General features: G+C 41.1%; 1 protein-coding gene across 1 annotated transcript in view; it reads right to left on the bottom strand.

Annotated features, from left to right (window-relative positions):
• LOC124138707 overlaps positions 1 to 14,952 on the bottom strand; it is a 28,277-nt gene extending 13,325 nt beyond the window's left edge. Inside the window, exons 1-2 of the mRNA XM_046505521.2 lie at positions 14,658 to 14,952; positions 169 to 286 (exon numbers count right to left, since the gene is read on the bottom strand). Coding sequence (XP_046361477.2) covers positions 169 to 286; positions 14,658 to 14,693 — 154 coding nt within the window. The 5' untranslated portion in view covers positions 14,694 to 14,952. The remainder of the gene's footprint in view (positions 1 to 168; positions 287 to 14,657) is intronic.
• Between the last annotated feature and the right edge of the window lie 269 nt (positions 14,953 to 15,221).

Genomic DNA, 15,221 nt, shown 5'->3' with positions numbered 1-15,221 from the left:
TTGCTCGTTAACTGCTAATGGAGACTTGAAATTGTCAAAGGCATCTCTTTTCGCTAAAAGTTTGACACACAGATTATTTCAGGCCATCGATATCATGGATCTCTCCTGGTAATAATCCACAATCCTCCGTCACTTGACTAAATACTGATCTGAACAACCGGTACTCACAGAATTCTTTTCTCCGTGGTCGGTTCTGTCTGGCCGACAGGCCGTTGTTGCTGCTGTCGTTGTTGGGTGACGAGGTTGTACCCGACAACAATGGCGTCTTTGATGATGCATCAGGATCCTGTGTCAAAAAGTGAGATATGAAGGTTGGTTGGTTGGTTGGTTGTTTTACGCCGCACTCAGCAATATTCCAGCTATATGACGGCGGTCTGTAAATAATCGAGTCGGGACCAGACAATCCAGTGATTAATATCATGAGCATCGATCCACGCACTTGGGATCGATGACATGCATCAACCAAGTCAGCGAGCCTGACCACCCGATCCCGTTGGTCGCCTTTTATGACAAGCATAGTCGCCTTGTTTTACGGCAAGCATGGGTTGCTGAAGACATAACGAGCGAGGGACATCCGAGGGATGTATCTCCGTGTACATCTGGATTGTGGTCTCTTTGTTGATGAATACGTACACTATCGACACTATCTAACGATCCAATCGAAATGAACCAGGGCAAGATAACGATATCTCTTTCGCTTAATGATCAGTTTGACATTTTACATAATACGAAGGGACTTTAATCTCATATGAATAGCGTTGGTTCGTCATACCAAAGACCAACCCCTACCCCACAATGGCCATGAATAATAGATGCGCATTTAACTGATCGTACTCTGGCCTTGTTTTTACGACGGTCGGCAAAAGCAGGTCAAACTGGGACTTCGTCATATTTTACGCCCTCTTCATTGGCTTGCTCTGTGCCAAGTCGTCGCTGAGCAGTCATTCTCTTGAGTGAGTGAGTGAGTGAGTTGGGTTTAACGCCGCTTTTAACAATATTCCGGTTATATCGCGGCGTGTCAGCTTAATGTGGGAGGAAAGCCCGAAGTGATGCAGGTCTCAGACGTTAACCACTTCGGTGAAACCCACGAGCACGGGTATGGTGCTGACAAACCCTAGAAACATAATCGGGGCGAACCGGGATTCGAAGCCACAATCCAAGGGACGCAACTCTGCACAGCGAATCGCGGCGCCTTAGACGACTGGGCCACCCGTGCCCCCTTCATTCTCTCGAACAGCATCGCCGCTCTCCGTAACAAAATGCAACCAATAAACTCATGGGGGCGACTGTGCCGATTTTAAGTGTAAGCAAAAATATTTTTACGAGGGCCCGCTGGGGATATTTGGGGGCACGCTTTCCCAGAAATTATTAAAAATTAGATGCTCTCTAACGCTATTTCCTGAATTTTTGGACCGTTTATGTTAGATCTTATTTGTAACAGATACTGGTTATGTTTTATTTTATTTTTGTATTAGTAATATATATACGCGTTTCACACATTTTCGACTTTCATTCAAGAAACATCTATGTTTACAAATAAAATTTGAACCCTACAACGAATCGATAATATTACTTTTAGGTGGTTTTAGGTGTTCATTCGTAGCATGTGATGGTTATTTATCATTTCATATTTTAACGCGAGCCGACCTATCATGCGTGGCATGCTTACGTCACAAACCATCTACCACTAGAATACTGAAGTGCTTACGGATTACGATTTTCAAGTAAGACAATAAATATCATGATGAACCGTGTAGAGTTTGAATTAATAATCTACTGCATAGATTGTAAATTGGGGTTTACTTATAAGAATAATAACATGTGATTATTTTATAGTGTGAGTAATTGCGTTTCTGCTACAAAGGTGGTTTCGCCCCTAAATCTTGATATTGAGTGAGTGAGTTGGGTTTAACGCTGCTTTTAATAGTATTCCAGTTATATCATGGCGTGTCAGCTTAATGTAGGAGGAAATCAAATGAAGTAAACTTGAACATATAACAAGATAACTTTGATCCAAATGATCAACACGGCGAGAGGAAATTGTGTAGCATACCAACCTACTGATGCAATTAGCAATACTGTCAGAAGGTGAATCAAATTGTAATTCGCATGCGGTATCTTCAGAATCAGGAATGAGAACCTGGCACATTTGAGTTTAAATACATATGTAATATAACAAGTATTTGTCACAAAGTGACGAAATGTCCCCCGCCTGTATATACACCATAGTACCAAATATGAAGACAATCCAGCGATTAGTTCTTGAGATATTGCGGCAACACCGTTTTCCAACTCCAAAAGCAGATTTGCCTGCTGTGACCTTGAAAATGAGGTCAAGGTCACCAAAACCGACTGGTGTCTGCGATGTCTGTATTTACACCATAGTTCCAAATATGAAGACAATCCAGCGATTAGTTCTTGAGATATCGCGGCAACACCGTTTTCCAACTCCAAAAGCAGATTTGCCTGCCGTGACCTTGAAAATGGGACCAAGGTCACCAAAACCGACTGGTGTCTGCGGTGTCTGTATATACACCATAGTTCCAAATATGAAGACAATCCAGTGTTTAGTTCTTGAGATATCGCGGCAACACCGTTTTCCAACTCCAAAAGCAGATTTGCCTGCTGTGACCTTGAAAATGGGGTCAAGGTCACCAAAACCGACTGGTGTCTGCGAAGTCTGTATATACACCATAGTTCCAAATATGAAGACAATCCAGTGTTTAGTTCTTGAGATATCGCGGCAACAAACAGGTGGGACGAACGGACGGACGGTCGTGAATACGATATCCCCCGCTCCGCGCATTCGCGCGGCGGGGGACAAAAATCGAAAAGAAACATATCATGAAAACAAAATAATGTGTTTTCAAAACAATGACGTCCTGAATAATTGGTTTTGTTTTCGAGGAACAAGCGGTATTCAGTTGGGTCAATCATAGTGGTGTACACAATAAAGTTTGAAATTTTAACTGAAGGGAATGGAATAAAAACTCGTTTGTTGGCGCATCACATGTCAGCAACATATGCTGCATTGTCCAGAAGTGATCGAACAGTTATGGCAGTGACAAAATGGCTGGGCAGAATGGCATAACAATTGTTTTATATGTCTGCAGGGGAAAGGTTATTGATATTTCTTCATAATTAATATTTTCAAATTAATAGTTGCATTGTTGTAATAATATTTTGCAACGGAAAAAGAGACACGCATATATTGTTAAAAGTCAAACCCACAGAAAAATAATATAGAAAAAAAGATTCGTATAGAAATAATATGACACCCTTCAAAACATATAGACTATATGTATAGGGGGATGCGATCTTTTTTTCTATAAAACTATATTATGCAATACCCGCTGTCATCGAGTTCCTGTGTGCTTAGCGTACAGTATGTGTACTCCTGTATCATGACACCTCAATTATTCACGCTGTACAAAAGTGCTCATACCTCCCTCGCACTGAAAGGCTTATTCGGCCGTATTGCTCTGATTTAAGAAAGCGCGTTTGTTTACAAAATTAATAAGAAAAAAGTCCGATCAGTGATATACGAGAAAGAAGTTCGGTCACGTGATATGCATGTTTACTGTAATGGTGTAACGCTTAGTCACTGCGCCGGTCGCGTCGGCCCTCACAACCACGAGTACTTGAAATCCATTCTAGACAGGTGAGGTGAGGTGAGGTGATGTGAGGTGAGGTGAGGTGAAATTGGGTTGAACGTCGCGTCCAGGATTATTGCACTTATATAGCGACGTGCACACGTGTGTGTGTGGCTGCTTGTCCTGGTCCGGACTAATGCCGATTTATAGTGCCAACTCACTGAGATACCATGCCGCAGTTTAACATGAATACCCCACTCAGAGACAGTATACTGACTCCGAGCCGACCAGTCCTTGTTTTAGTCCCTTTATGCCGAGCGCCAGACAGGGTAACAAGAAGTACCATCTTTTAACGTATTTTGGTATGACGCGGTCGGGGATCGAACCCCGGATCTTCCGCTCTCCGGGCTGACGCTCTACCACTAGACCACGGAGGCGGTCTCATTCTAGACAGGATTCCCTGCGATTACAATGTTGTCAATAAATATTTGTCCTGTTTTAATTGAAGTTTTGCTATTCTAGACAACATTAATCTACCTTAAAAGAAACAATTTACCAAAGCAATGCCAGATGCGTATAACAGTAACGCCCTGTCATTTCTGCTCCTATATCTATCAATATTCTTATATGATCATGAACATTGTTTATCAAGTGGTTTAAACGTGAAATTATTCAGCTAAAAGTGAGTGAGTGAGTGAGTTGGGTTTACCACTTCGGTGAAACCCACGACACGTGTATGGTGCTGACAAACCTAGAAACATAAAATGGGCGAACCGGGATTCGAACCCACAATCATAGGTTTCTTGTGTGCCCAAAGGGACGCAACTATGCACAGCGAATCGCGGCGCCTTAGACGACTGGGCCCCCCATTCAGCTATAAAAGCATATGGAATACGATTTCAAATATTACGTGAATGTTATTACATTTCATGATCACCGTGTGTCAAATACATCAAGGATGGGTTAAAAACTGGACAGTTCCACTGAAAAAAATTCACAAGGCCAGACTACTCTGATTTCAGAATATGCGGGTTTGTTTACAAACAACATAAAAGTTTGATAGCGTGATATGCAAATCAGCTTGTGGCAGTGGCGTAATGCTGAGTCATCACTGCATTCACCGGAGTGTCATGTCGGCCCTTACAGCCACAGCACTTGACATCCATTATACGTAAACTGAATTCTTGTTGTCGATAAACATGCGTCTTGTTCTAATTTAATTGTGTGGTATTCCAAACAATATTAATTTAGCCGCGAACGTGAAATTCAAGGGTAAGGTAGGATTTGGGTAAGACACAATCTCAGTTAGTGAGTGAGTTGGGTTTAACGCCGCTTTTAACATTATTCCATCTATATCGCGGCGTGTCAGCTTAATGTGGAAGGAAAGCCCGAAGTGATGCAGATCTCCACATCGGTAAAACCCACGAGCACGGGTATGGTTCTGACAAACCTAGAAACATAATTGGGGCGAACCGGGATTCAAACCCACCATCATAGGTTTTTGGCGTGCCCAAGGGACGCATCTCTGCACAGCAAATCGCGGCGCCTTAGGCGACTGGGCCACGCACTTAATGTCGAGCGCCAGGCAGGATAACAACAATTATCATATAATGGGTAGGTTTCTCGGCAGGATAAAGCCAACGGATAAAAACGATATCTGTTGGGGTCATATGCGGATAGAGATGCAAATATCAAAGGTCAAGTAGGGACTACTTTCAGTGTTTATAAACAAACATGGCGTCGCCCTCGTCATTCGGCGATCGAGTCAGAATTAACCATCGGGAATCTGGATAAACTACAGGGATAATTGCTATCATTATCAAACAACAGTCTAATATACTGAAAATCAGTGTCTAACTGTGACGTAGCTAAGGCATTTTATAAGTTTGGGCAATTTTAGAGATATAAATTTCGAAACAATTTTGCGAGGGCACGAGGCCTAGCCAAGCGGGACCAGTAGCCATATATCTGTGCTTGTAGACCTCTGTGGTTTGAAACCTTCTCCACAAATTAAAATAGTGGGATTTGGCCGAAATATGTTTGAATTGCTACCTTGTTTCCTTTTGTCGCTGTGTGTACATCTGACTACACTTCTTAACGTTATGACAGGACAGACCGACTGTCAACAACGTCTGACCGTGGCCGTGTGACGTCTCATAGACTAGGGTTAGAGTAGCTTCCCTTTGACAAAGGGCAGTTACTCTAGCGGACAGACCGATGGATTGCCGCGAAAGGCAATTAAAAACTATTGTTGTTTTGCGTATATGTTGCTTCGCCACTGTATAAGAAACAGATTTCAGTTCGAACTATATTGGCTACTGTCACTGTCCGACTGACACACCACTTACCCTGTGACGTAATTAATATCAATGCGCGCATTCCAGGAAAATTCGCAATGTTTCGGTAATTGAAGTGAGAGAGGGAAAGCGATTTTGAAGCATAGAATTAAATAATGACATTATATGATAAAGAGGTTATCACGCTTGTGTGTTTGGGGATGGTAAATATCCTGTATTAGGAATAAACACTATGTATTTAGCTCGCCAAGGCTCGCTTAATACAATGTACCATCTTTTTACGTTTTTTAGCACGACGCGGCCGGGGATCGAGCCCCGAAACTTTCGCTCTCCGGGCGGACGTTCTTTCCACCAGACCACGGAGGCGGTCGGGAGTTAAAGGGGCACTGATCTAAAGCAATTCCCCGGGACTGGTTGTTGCCTTTGTTATTGTTTTTTCCCAGTGAGTACCCGGATGCATAGCAGAAATCTAGACTAGTTCGCGACCTCTGCTGCGCCATTCGTAAGCGCATTAGTCACTTTTATGGGTGGTAATGAGGGCGTATGGTCACATTGATCAACAAAATTAAATACAGTTTTCGGGATAATTAGGAAATGTAGGTATCTTTGTGGGTAGCATCGGTAATGGTGACGAAGGATTGATAAGTCACTAGCTTGGTAATTTTGCGATTTTCGTTTACACTATTTTGACTTGCAACACAAAGTAAATATTTCACCCGAGCATTGCTTTTTTTATAGTGTGTATATTTTTTTACTGTCAAAATGTGTAACATTTTCAAATTTATTAAACGCCTAAATATTCAGTTATTTTACAAAGTGACTGAAAAACATTTCCATCTGTATTATTATGATAACGAATTCCAAACATTTTGATGTTTAATGTCATCACCAAGAGGCTGAAAATGTTACGTTGAAAAGTACATTTCTATGTTGTTTGGCTTCTAATCCTACATAATAATCTGTTGTGATGTTTTTAGGCCCTTTTGATCGTCTTAATCAATTTTAGTCAATCTGGACAGATTTTTCAGTCAAAATGACAGAAATATTTACACATTTTATAAATTGCCTGAGAGAATCCCATTTTACAAATTGACGGTAATATATACACGCTTACAAAGGAAAAGACTTGTGAAAACGTCTATCGCGCATTGAAGAATTTCCCAACCAAGACGTAGAGGAACAAGAACGATTCGGTTCAATGCTACAGCAAATGAAGGAAAACAAAATGCAAATACCATAATTACAACCTACCAAATTTATGTGTATAATTTTAGGCAGCTTCCTTGTTCGAGGAATGTATCCGTGAATATCCACACAAAGGAACAATATCCCACTTGTCTGCAGCTGTACAAAGAAACTTATTCCATGTCACGTGTCTCTGTAACATTCAAATATATATCGTGTTCGTTTCGCAACTGATCACTTAGATTGTTTCAGGTGTTTCACATAGGTGTCAAGTCTCAAGGGTCGGCTGAGAAAGCCCACGTGACAACTATTTTTATAACGTCCACGGTTCCTAAAAAATCCAGTGAGTGATAGATAACAATGAGCAATCAATCAACGTATTATCAGTTACCCTTTGAACAAAGTATGTTATTTTTACATCGGCACTTCACGCCATGATATGAGTGTATTCCCTTTGTTTTAGTAAACCTAGACATGTAAACACTCACTTTTGACATATCCACTGTGCAAGATAACAGTGATTAATCAATCAACGTATTTTCTGTTAATTCTTTGATGACTAGGAACGATCCGTTGATTTACAAAAAAAAGTAAATCAACTGATCATTCACCTCTTACTGGGCTGCCACGTGTATATTACATAACACACATTTCACCTCACTTCAAACCTGGATTTAGATTGAATAATTACCCCAGACACAATAAATTAATTAACATGCGCCCTTTGTCGAAATCTTTATAGATCACAGTTAACCAATCAGTGTTCAAAAATGCGTAAAACAAATATTGCCTCCAGCCTCCAAGTTTATTTAGCTATCCTTGCAGACGGTAGCCCAGTCTCTGTATCACGCTCAGTTGCGTTGCGTATCATCCGGGTACTCACGGGGAAAAAACAATAACAAAGGCAACAACCAGTCCGGGGAATTGCGTTAGATCAGTGCCCCTTTAAAGAGTAAATACGGGAGAAAAGCATGACAAATACCGTATTCGACGTTAATTAGAAAAAGGGGGCTCTTATTAGAATATATTTTTTTGTGAGAGAACAATACAGAGTCGAAAGATAAATTTCGTGGTTTATGCTGACAGCCTGAAATATTTATATACGACAAATATATTATTCCAGAATTTAATTGCCCATAATTCATGGTGCATATAACACAAGAGTGCGTATTATACACGAATAAATAAGTCTTGTGTACATTTATCAATCGGAAGGGGTGCTAATTGGTATTGTTCACTTGCCAATATATTAGCAAATATCGCTATCCAACTGGTGTCGGGCCGGGAAGTCGAAAATCTATTTACCAGTAGTACCGGAAAGGCGAATGGAGGGGTAAGGGACTGGGGACCGGGAAGGCGAATAAAAAGATCAGTGATGTGTACCCTCGTTATGTATACAACGGACACTTATACATTGAGGACACTGGGGTGTTGTGAGACGGAAAAGTGAAGAAAGAGATAAAAAAAAAATTGAACTCAGAGAATGTGATTACTAACTTCCATTGAACTCGTGAGATGGAAAAATAATGAAAGAGATAATCTACTTAAATTATTAAAATTGAACTCAGAGAATGTGATTACTAACTTCCATTGAACTCAGATTAAGTAATCTAGTAAAGAAACGATGAAGCTAAAACAACACGCGGGAATCAGTTAATCTCTACTACTATATCTTGTATTGAGAAGATGCGACTTTAACGCAAAAGTTGTTTGAATTGTGAGTAGGATGTCTCTTTGTTCTGAAACCCAAGTAAGAAGTATATAAGATTTTTATATGTACAAGATCATTACATTTACACGGACGGATCCTCAGATCCGACCTCCAAACACACAGGTTTCGGAGTCCATACCACACAACCAACTAAAACCACACAATCCTTCCGACTCCCAAACAACCAATCAATATTCACGGCAGAACTAATGGGCATGGCCTCAGCCCTCCATAATCAAGAATCCAAAAACCACAAAAAAAATCCTAATACTTACCGACTCCCTAAGTGGACTGCAAGCCCTCCAAAACAAAAATACCAAAAACCGACCTAAATTAATAAATCAAATACTTAAAAGCTCCAACGACCTAACTAAGGCAGGCAAACAAATAACCTTCTCAAATCACAAAAAATGGCATAACCTATATCTAAACTCAAATAGCCAAATCAAAAAAGTGCTCAGCAAACCACTAACCAAACAAAAAATTCTCCATCCATCAAAAAAAATCGACAGAGTAATCACTAAACTCCAAACAGGACACACCAACCTAAATAACCACCTAATTTAAAAAAAACCCACACACTACAGGTAACTGCCCACACTGCAAACAACCAGAAACCCCAGAACACGCACTCATCCACTGCACACACTACCTAACACATCGAACCGCATTACAAACCACCCTCAATCTAAACAAGGCTCTCACTCTAGAAGCAATACTAAACCCACAAAATAAACTAGAAAACTTCAAGGCCTTAGGCGTATTCTTAATCAAAACGGAACTAATAAAACGCATCTAAACACACAATAACCTACCAAATCAAAATCACATAAACAAACAAACATCCACCATACCCAGCTCCCTTAGTTCTCCTCCCCAACCCCATCGGCATCTATTCCAAATCTCAAAATTCCCAAATTCTATATAAGCAACCCCTAAAGCCCCCTATTGGGTTGCACAGACCACTTTCGCCCTTTTCGGAAACACATTAAATGGCCTGGCCGGGCCCGTGTGCGAAATACGCATCAGTCGGAAAGCGCACGTTAAATCTCCAAAGTAAGTAAGTAAGTACAAGATCATTAACGTTCAAAACGATGGCTAATGCACAGGTACGTTTGATTTTCATCGACTCTGTTCGTGGCGGCAAGCATCTTTACTACAGTGGTCATAAGTATCGTATTAACAAGAAGACTGTTGAGAAGACTTATTGGAAGTGTGTAACCAGCCAGTGCAAGGCCAAACCCATCACCTCCGATGATGTCCTTCAGTCACAAGGACAGGCACACAACCATGTAGAACAGCCCTTCATCATACACGTTGATGCCTTCAAATCGAAACTAGTTCATCGTACCAAGACCGAGGTGACTCCTATACCCAGGATCTACGATGATGAGATCGCCAACCTGAGGAAGAACCATGACGTTGTACCTGATGGTGTGCTGGCTGAGATCCCGACCTTTGCAGCGATGAAGACTATCCTTTACCGCCAGCGTCACAAGACTGTTCCACGCCTGCCTCAAAGTAGACTACACGTCAACTTAGAAGGAGAGTGGACCCGTACTCAAGGAGGAGAGAGATTTATTCATACGGTACCTATGTCAGAAGGCGAGGACCCTATCCTTATCTTCACTACTGACAAGAACCTAGAACTGTTGTGTGAAGCAGACATTGTGTATGCAGATGGCACTTTCTCGTCTTCTCCGAAGCTATTCGACCAAGTGTACACCATTCATGCTGAGTTTCAAGAGCATATGTTCCCTCTTGTATTCTGTCTTCTACCAAACAAGGCAGAGTGTACTTACGTGAGAGCTTTTGAATACATCCAAGAGGCTGCACACAAGGGTGTTCAATCTGTGTTCGCAACTACACATACTAGAGGCTGCTTCTTTCACTTTACCCCGTGTATGTGGCGACGCGTACAGAAGGAAGGACTGGCAACAGAATACACTAGAGTTGAAGAAGTGAAGAAGGTTGTAAGACGAGCTTCTGCCCTTCCCTTGGTGCCACTAGACATGGTTGAAGACGTGTGGGCTGATGCGATTGTGGGCTGATGCGATTGCAGACAGTCCTCAAGGCGTCTATGTTACCTCTACATGGGTAGAAGGATCTTGGAGCAAGGACCTGTGGAATCACTTCGGAAACCAGGGACGCAGAACAAACAACAGCCTTGAAGGATGGCATCATCACCTGAACAAGAGCGCCCAGAAGACTCACCCTAACATCTTCGAGGTAGTGAATCTTCTGAAACGTGAACAATCTCTTACAGAAGTGAGGGTTGAGCAGCTAGGCGCTCACCCAAGAGCACCTGCTCGGAAGAGAAAATACCGAGTGATTGACTCTAGACTCCGTGCCTTGAAAGAGGATCTGTTGAACCAATTGACGACAACAATGGACTACACTGACAATGCATGCAGATCTACTGCACTGGGAATGAACTGAATTATTACATAAATGATAAAATGTATATCTATATACATCTTCAAATACATGCATGATATATGATATGTTATACTATACTTGTTATATATTGACTTTGTTGCCCAGATTAAATAGTGTCCTCATTTCATTGGTGTTTTCTTTGTTATTAACAAGTACCGGGAAGGCGATCATCTGCCATAATAAGAATTTTTGTGATGACCGGGAAGGCGAACGTAATTTCTAACTCTGAGGGATTGATTTTCGCCTTCCCGGCCCATAACCATCCCACCTACTCCACTGTCTTACAATGGGTGTCTCACTGATGGGATGTCTTACTAATGGGTGTCTCACTAATGGGATGTCTTACTAATGGGATGTAACTGCCGTGGGCGCTTCATAGAGCGGGGCGCTTATTACGTCGAATACGGTTGTAGTAATTTAACTTTGTAGACACAGGTAAACTGCACGTTAACTGATCATTAAAACTGACCTTTTACAATTAATATAAATCCTCAACTTTGTGCACACAGACGCATATATAGTACTCAACAGAAATTAGAGAGAAAATGTGATTGAGACGGATTTATGTTGCTTTTAATATCACTCCCGGCATAATTCGGGGATACAAATAATTAATGTTCTTTTGTTGTTTAACGCCATACTCAGCGATATTCCAGCCATATGACAGTGGACTGTAAATAAGCGATTCCCGATCAGACAATCCTGTGATTGATATTATGACCAACGATCCATTCCGTACGGGTACGATGACCAGAAATCTAGTCTCCGAGCCTGTCCATTCGAACCCATGTCTCTGGGGCAACAAAAGAATGGATTATCCTCTTGGCTACAGAGCTACAGATAAGCTGCGTATTGCGTCAAATACGCCCCCCCCCAAAAAAAATAAATAAATAAAATAAATAAAATAAAATAAATAAAAGTAAATAAATAAAAAATGAGTAAAAAAAAAAAAAAAAAAAAAAAAGAAGTTCAAAACCCAATTAACTTTCATACAGAAACACATGCATTAAATGAAAAACTCAAATGTATAAAAACAGCACGCGTAGATACCCAATGAAACTTTTTCAGCATGTGTACAAAGGAGCTAATTTCCGAAACACAATTGCGAGCTAATTTACTTTCCGAGTCAAGCCTATATTTAGAATCGTTAAATACATCTAAACCATTACTATATATTTTTTTTTAAATCCCAAAATGTCTACTCAGTTTGCAAAATCCCAATAGAGTGATGAAAGATGAGTGAAAACATATTGGTTACCAAATGAAAAATGTAATAACCCAATTAAAATAGAAACCTTCGAGTAAAAACTCAATTGCTCAAAAGGTATCTGGAGCTCTGTGGCTCTGGAGCTCTGGAGCTCTGAGTTAGCAGTGACTAACACGATTTCAGTGGTGATGGTACGGCAGTAATGTGTGTACAACAGGATTTTCACTGTATTGACTGATTTCGTCTGCTTCTAATGATTGAAATATCTTGGCTAACGTCTCTACTATAGCAGTGTCCACGTGCTTACGGTGAGGACCCGTGAACGTCCGGGTTAGAACAGGTCTTCACCAACCTATGCGTGTCGCAAAAAGGCAACTAACGGGATCGGGTGGTCAGGCTCGCCGACTTGGTTCATGCAGTCATCGTTTCCTAAATTCGTAGATTGATGCTCATGATGTCAATCACTGGATTGTCTGGTCCAGACCCGATTAATTACAGACCGCCGCCATATAGCTGGAATATTGCTTTGTGCTGCGTTAAAATAACAAACAAACAAACAAACAAACAAACAAACGTTTTGGGTCAAGGGATGTACCGGACGCAAAATCATGCGTCCTGTATTCGCATACAACTTGAAAATGGACGCAAAACAAACACATGGGACGCATGCATGTTTAGGAATGAATGCTGTATTTTCATAATTGGTACTGCTTAAAAATTAATTTCCGTAAGTAATAATTAAAAATGTCAAAACTCAGTTGAGGAATTTCATAGTTTAGTAACGCTCTGTGAGCATGGGCAATGTTATATCACTTGTGGTTGAGTCCTGTCTCTCTAAAGATTGTGGTGTAGAGTGTGCTTCAAAGCATGGCATAAGAACAAAGTTCGTGTATACGTCTGTGCAGACAAACAAACATGAGTAAGTATTGTAATATTATATGATACTACATTTTAAATAGGATTAAAACAAGCAAAGAATTTAACTGCTATATTTGAATTTACTTTATGTTCAATATTTGCCATTTCTCTGAAACCCCCATTCGTCATTATCCTGTTATTATCCTGCTGCCTGCGGCGTCAAACAACACTCGCTCACTCGATCGAGATCCGGGTTGGGTTTGTTCTTTAGCGACCCATACTTGTCGCAAGCGGCGACTAACGGGATCGGATGGTCTGGCTCGTTACATGTCATCGTATCCCATTTGCGTAGATCGATGTTCACGATGTCAATCACTGGATTGTCCTGATTATTTACAGACCGCCATCATATAGCTGGAATATTGCTGAGTGGAAACAATCCAAACCAAATTGCTTGATCGAACAATCAATACCGAGTGGTAAGAACAGGCAAATGGTAAGGCAACGCGGAAGAAGAAGGCATCTAGACAGGTCTTGACGGCGCCATATATATGTGTTAAACGAACAAGGTATCGGAGAGTATTATCTGGGTGTCAGAGTGAGTGAGTATGGTTTTACGCCGCTTTTAGCAATATTCCAGCAATATCACGGCGGGGGACACCAGAAATGGGCTTCACACATATTACCCATGTCGAGAATCGAACCCGGGTCTTCGGCGTGATATAGCGAACGCTTAAACCACTAGGCTACCCGACCGCTCCATGGGTGTAGGAAGTGTTACACTTTCAACACAGTAACCTGAACATTACGGACAGGCCAATCGATAGACTATTTAATTCAATTAAACTTCAAAAGTTACACGTATTTTGAGGACTTTAGATAGAGAGAAATATCGTTTAAATTTTAAATACGAAGGCATAAGCAATAAGCAAGCACTTGGTTGAACCTGTTGTAGATGATCCAGCCTTGACCCTGATGTGGCTTCCTTTATAGGTTAACTATTATATAACAGCATTGAGTTGGAGCAACCACTGACTAGTGTATAGACAGAGACGTACCTTCTAAAACACATTGATAAATTACTAAAGCTGATTTCAACTTTGTATTAAAACATACTTAACAAAATGCTACCCCTTGAACAAAAATCGATTTGTTAAAATACTTACCTGTAACTACAAAACACAAAACAGGTGTAAACAATAACGAGAGTTAGCTCCCTTGGTCAGTCAATCTCGCTTACCTGTTTGATAAATCGTGATTGTTTACAATATTCCGAGCTTAGCAAGCAACATGAATAGAAGGAAACACGGCTATGTTCTTTGCATGTCCTATAACAGTAGTGGGTGTGTAAAACAAACAGTACTTACCGAAACCGGCAAAAAACAAGAGCACAAACACCCCATCGTGTCGCTGAGAAGTCTCTCGTCACATGCTTCTCGTGACCCCGGCTTAGTGACCCGTGCTTATGACCCGGCCCCCTACGAAACGCAATACAGCATCCGATAAGGCCTGTGTTGTTATTGGTACTTGTCACCCTGCTGGGAAATGTCACTGCATGAGACACTGTCCTGATTCAGTGGTTTCGTCGTATACGTCGGACCAGGAACTAAATACCGTCCTGTTTACGTTTGAGCAGCACTGACTGCACGTGACAGTCAGCATAACTTGTTGTTCAGACTACCGTATGTACATAACAGTCGCGTCGACATCTGGCGCATGTCGGACACTGTATATTAGTTGGGTTTTTTTCACTGGAGCATTTGTAAAAGGCTTTATTAATTTCAATACACTGTAATGGCATTACTTATATAGGTTGTAATAAATCGTTCGCTTTCTATCAAACGCTTAGTCAGCAATATTTCAGCTATATGATATTCACAGCGGTCTGTTATGGAGTCGGGCAGAACTAGACTAACGTTATGTCTCTCTGA

This window comes from Haliotis rufescens, unplaced genomic scaffold, assembly GCF_023055435.1.
Source record: "Haliotis rufescens isolate VD_foot unplaced genomic scaffold, xgHalRufe1.0.p SCAF_15, whole genome shotgun sequence".
NCBI classification, from domain to species: Eukaryota; Metazoa; Mollusca; class Gastropoda; order Lepetellida; family Haliotidae; genus Haliotis; species Haliotis rufescens.
This window is presented reverse-complemented; position numbering and strand designations above follow the sequence as displayed.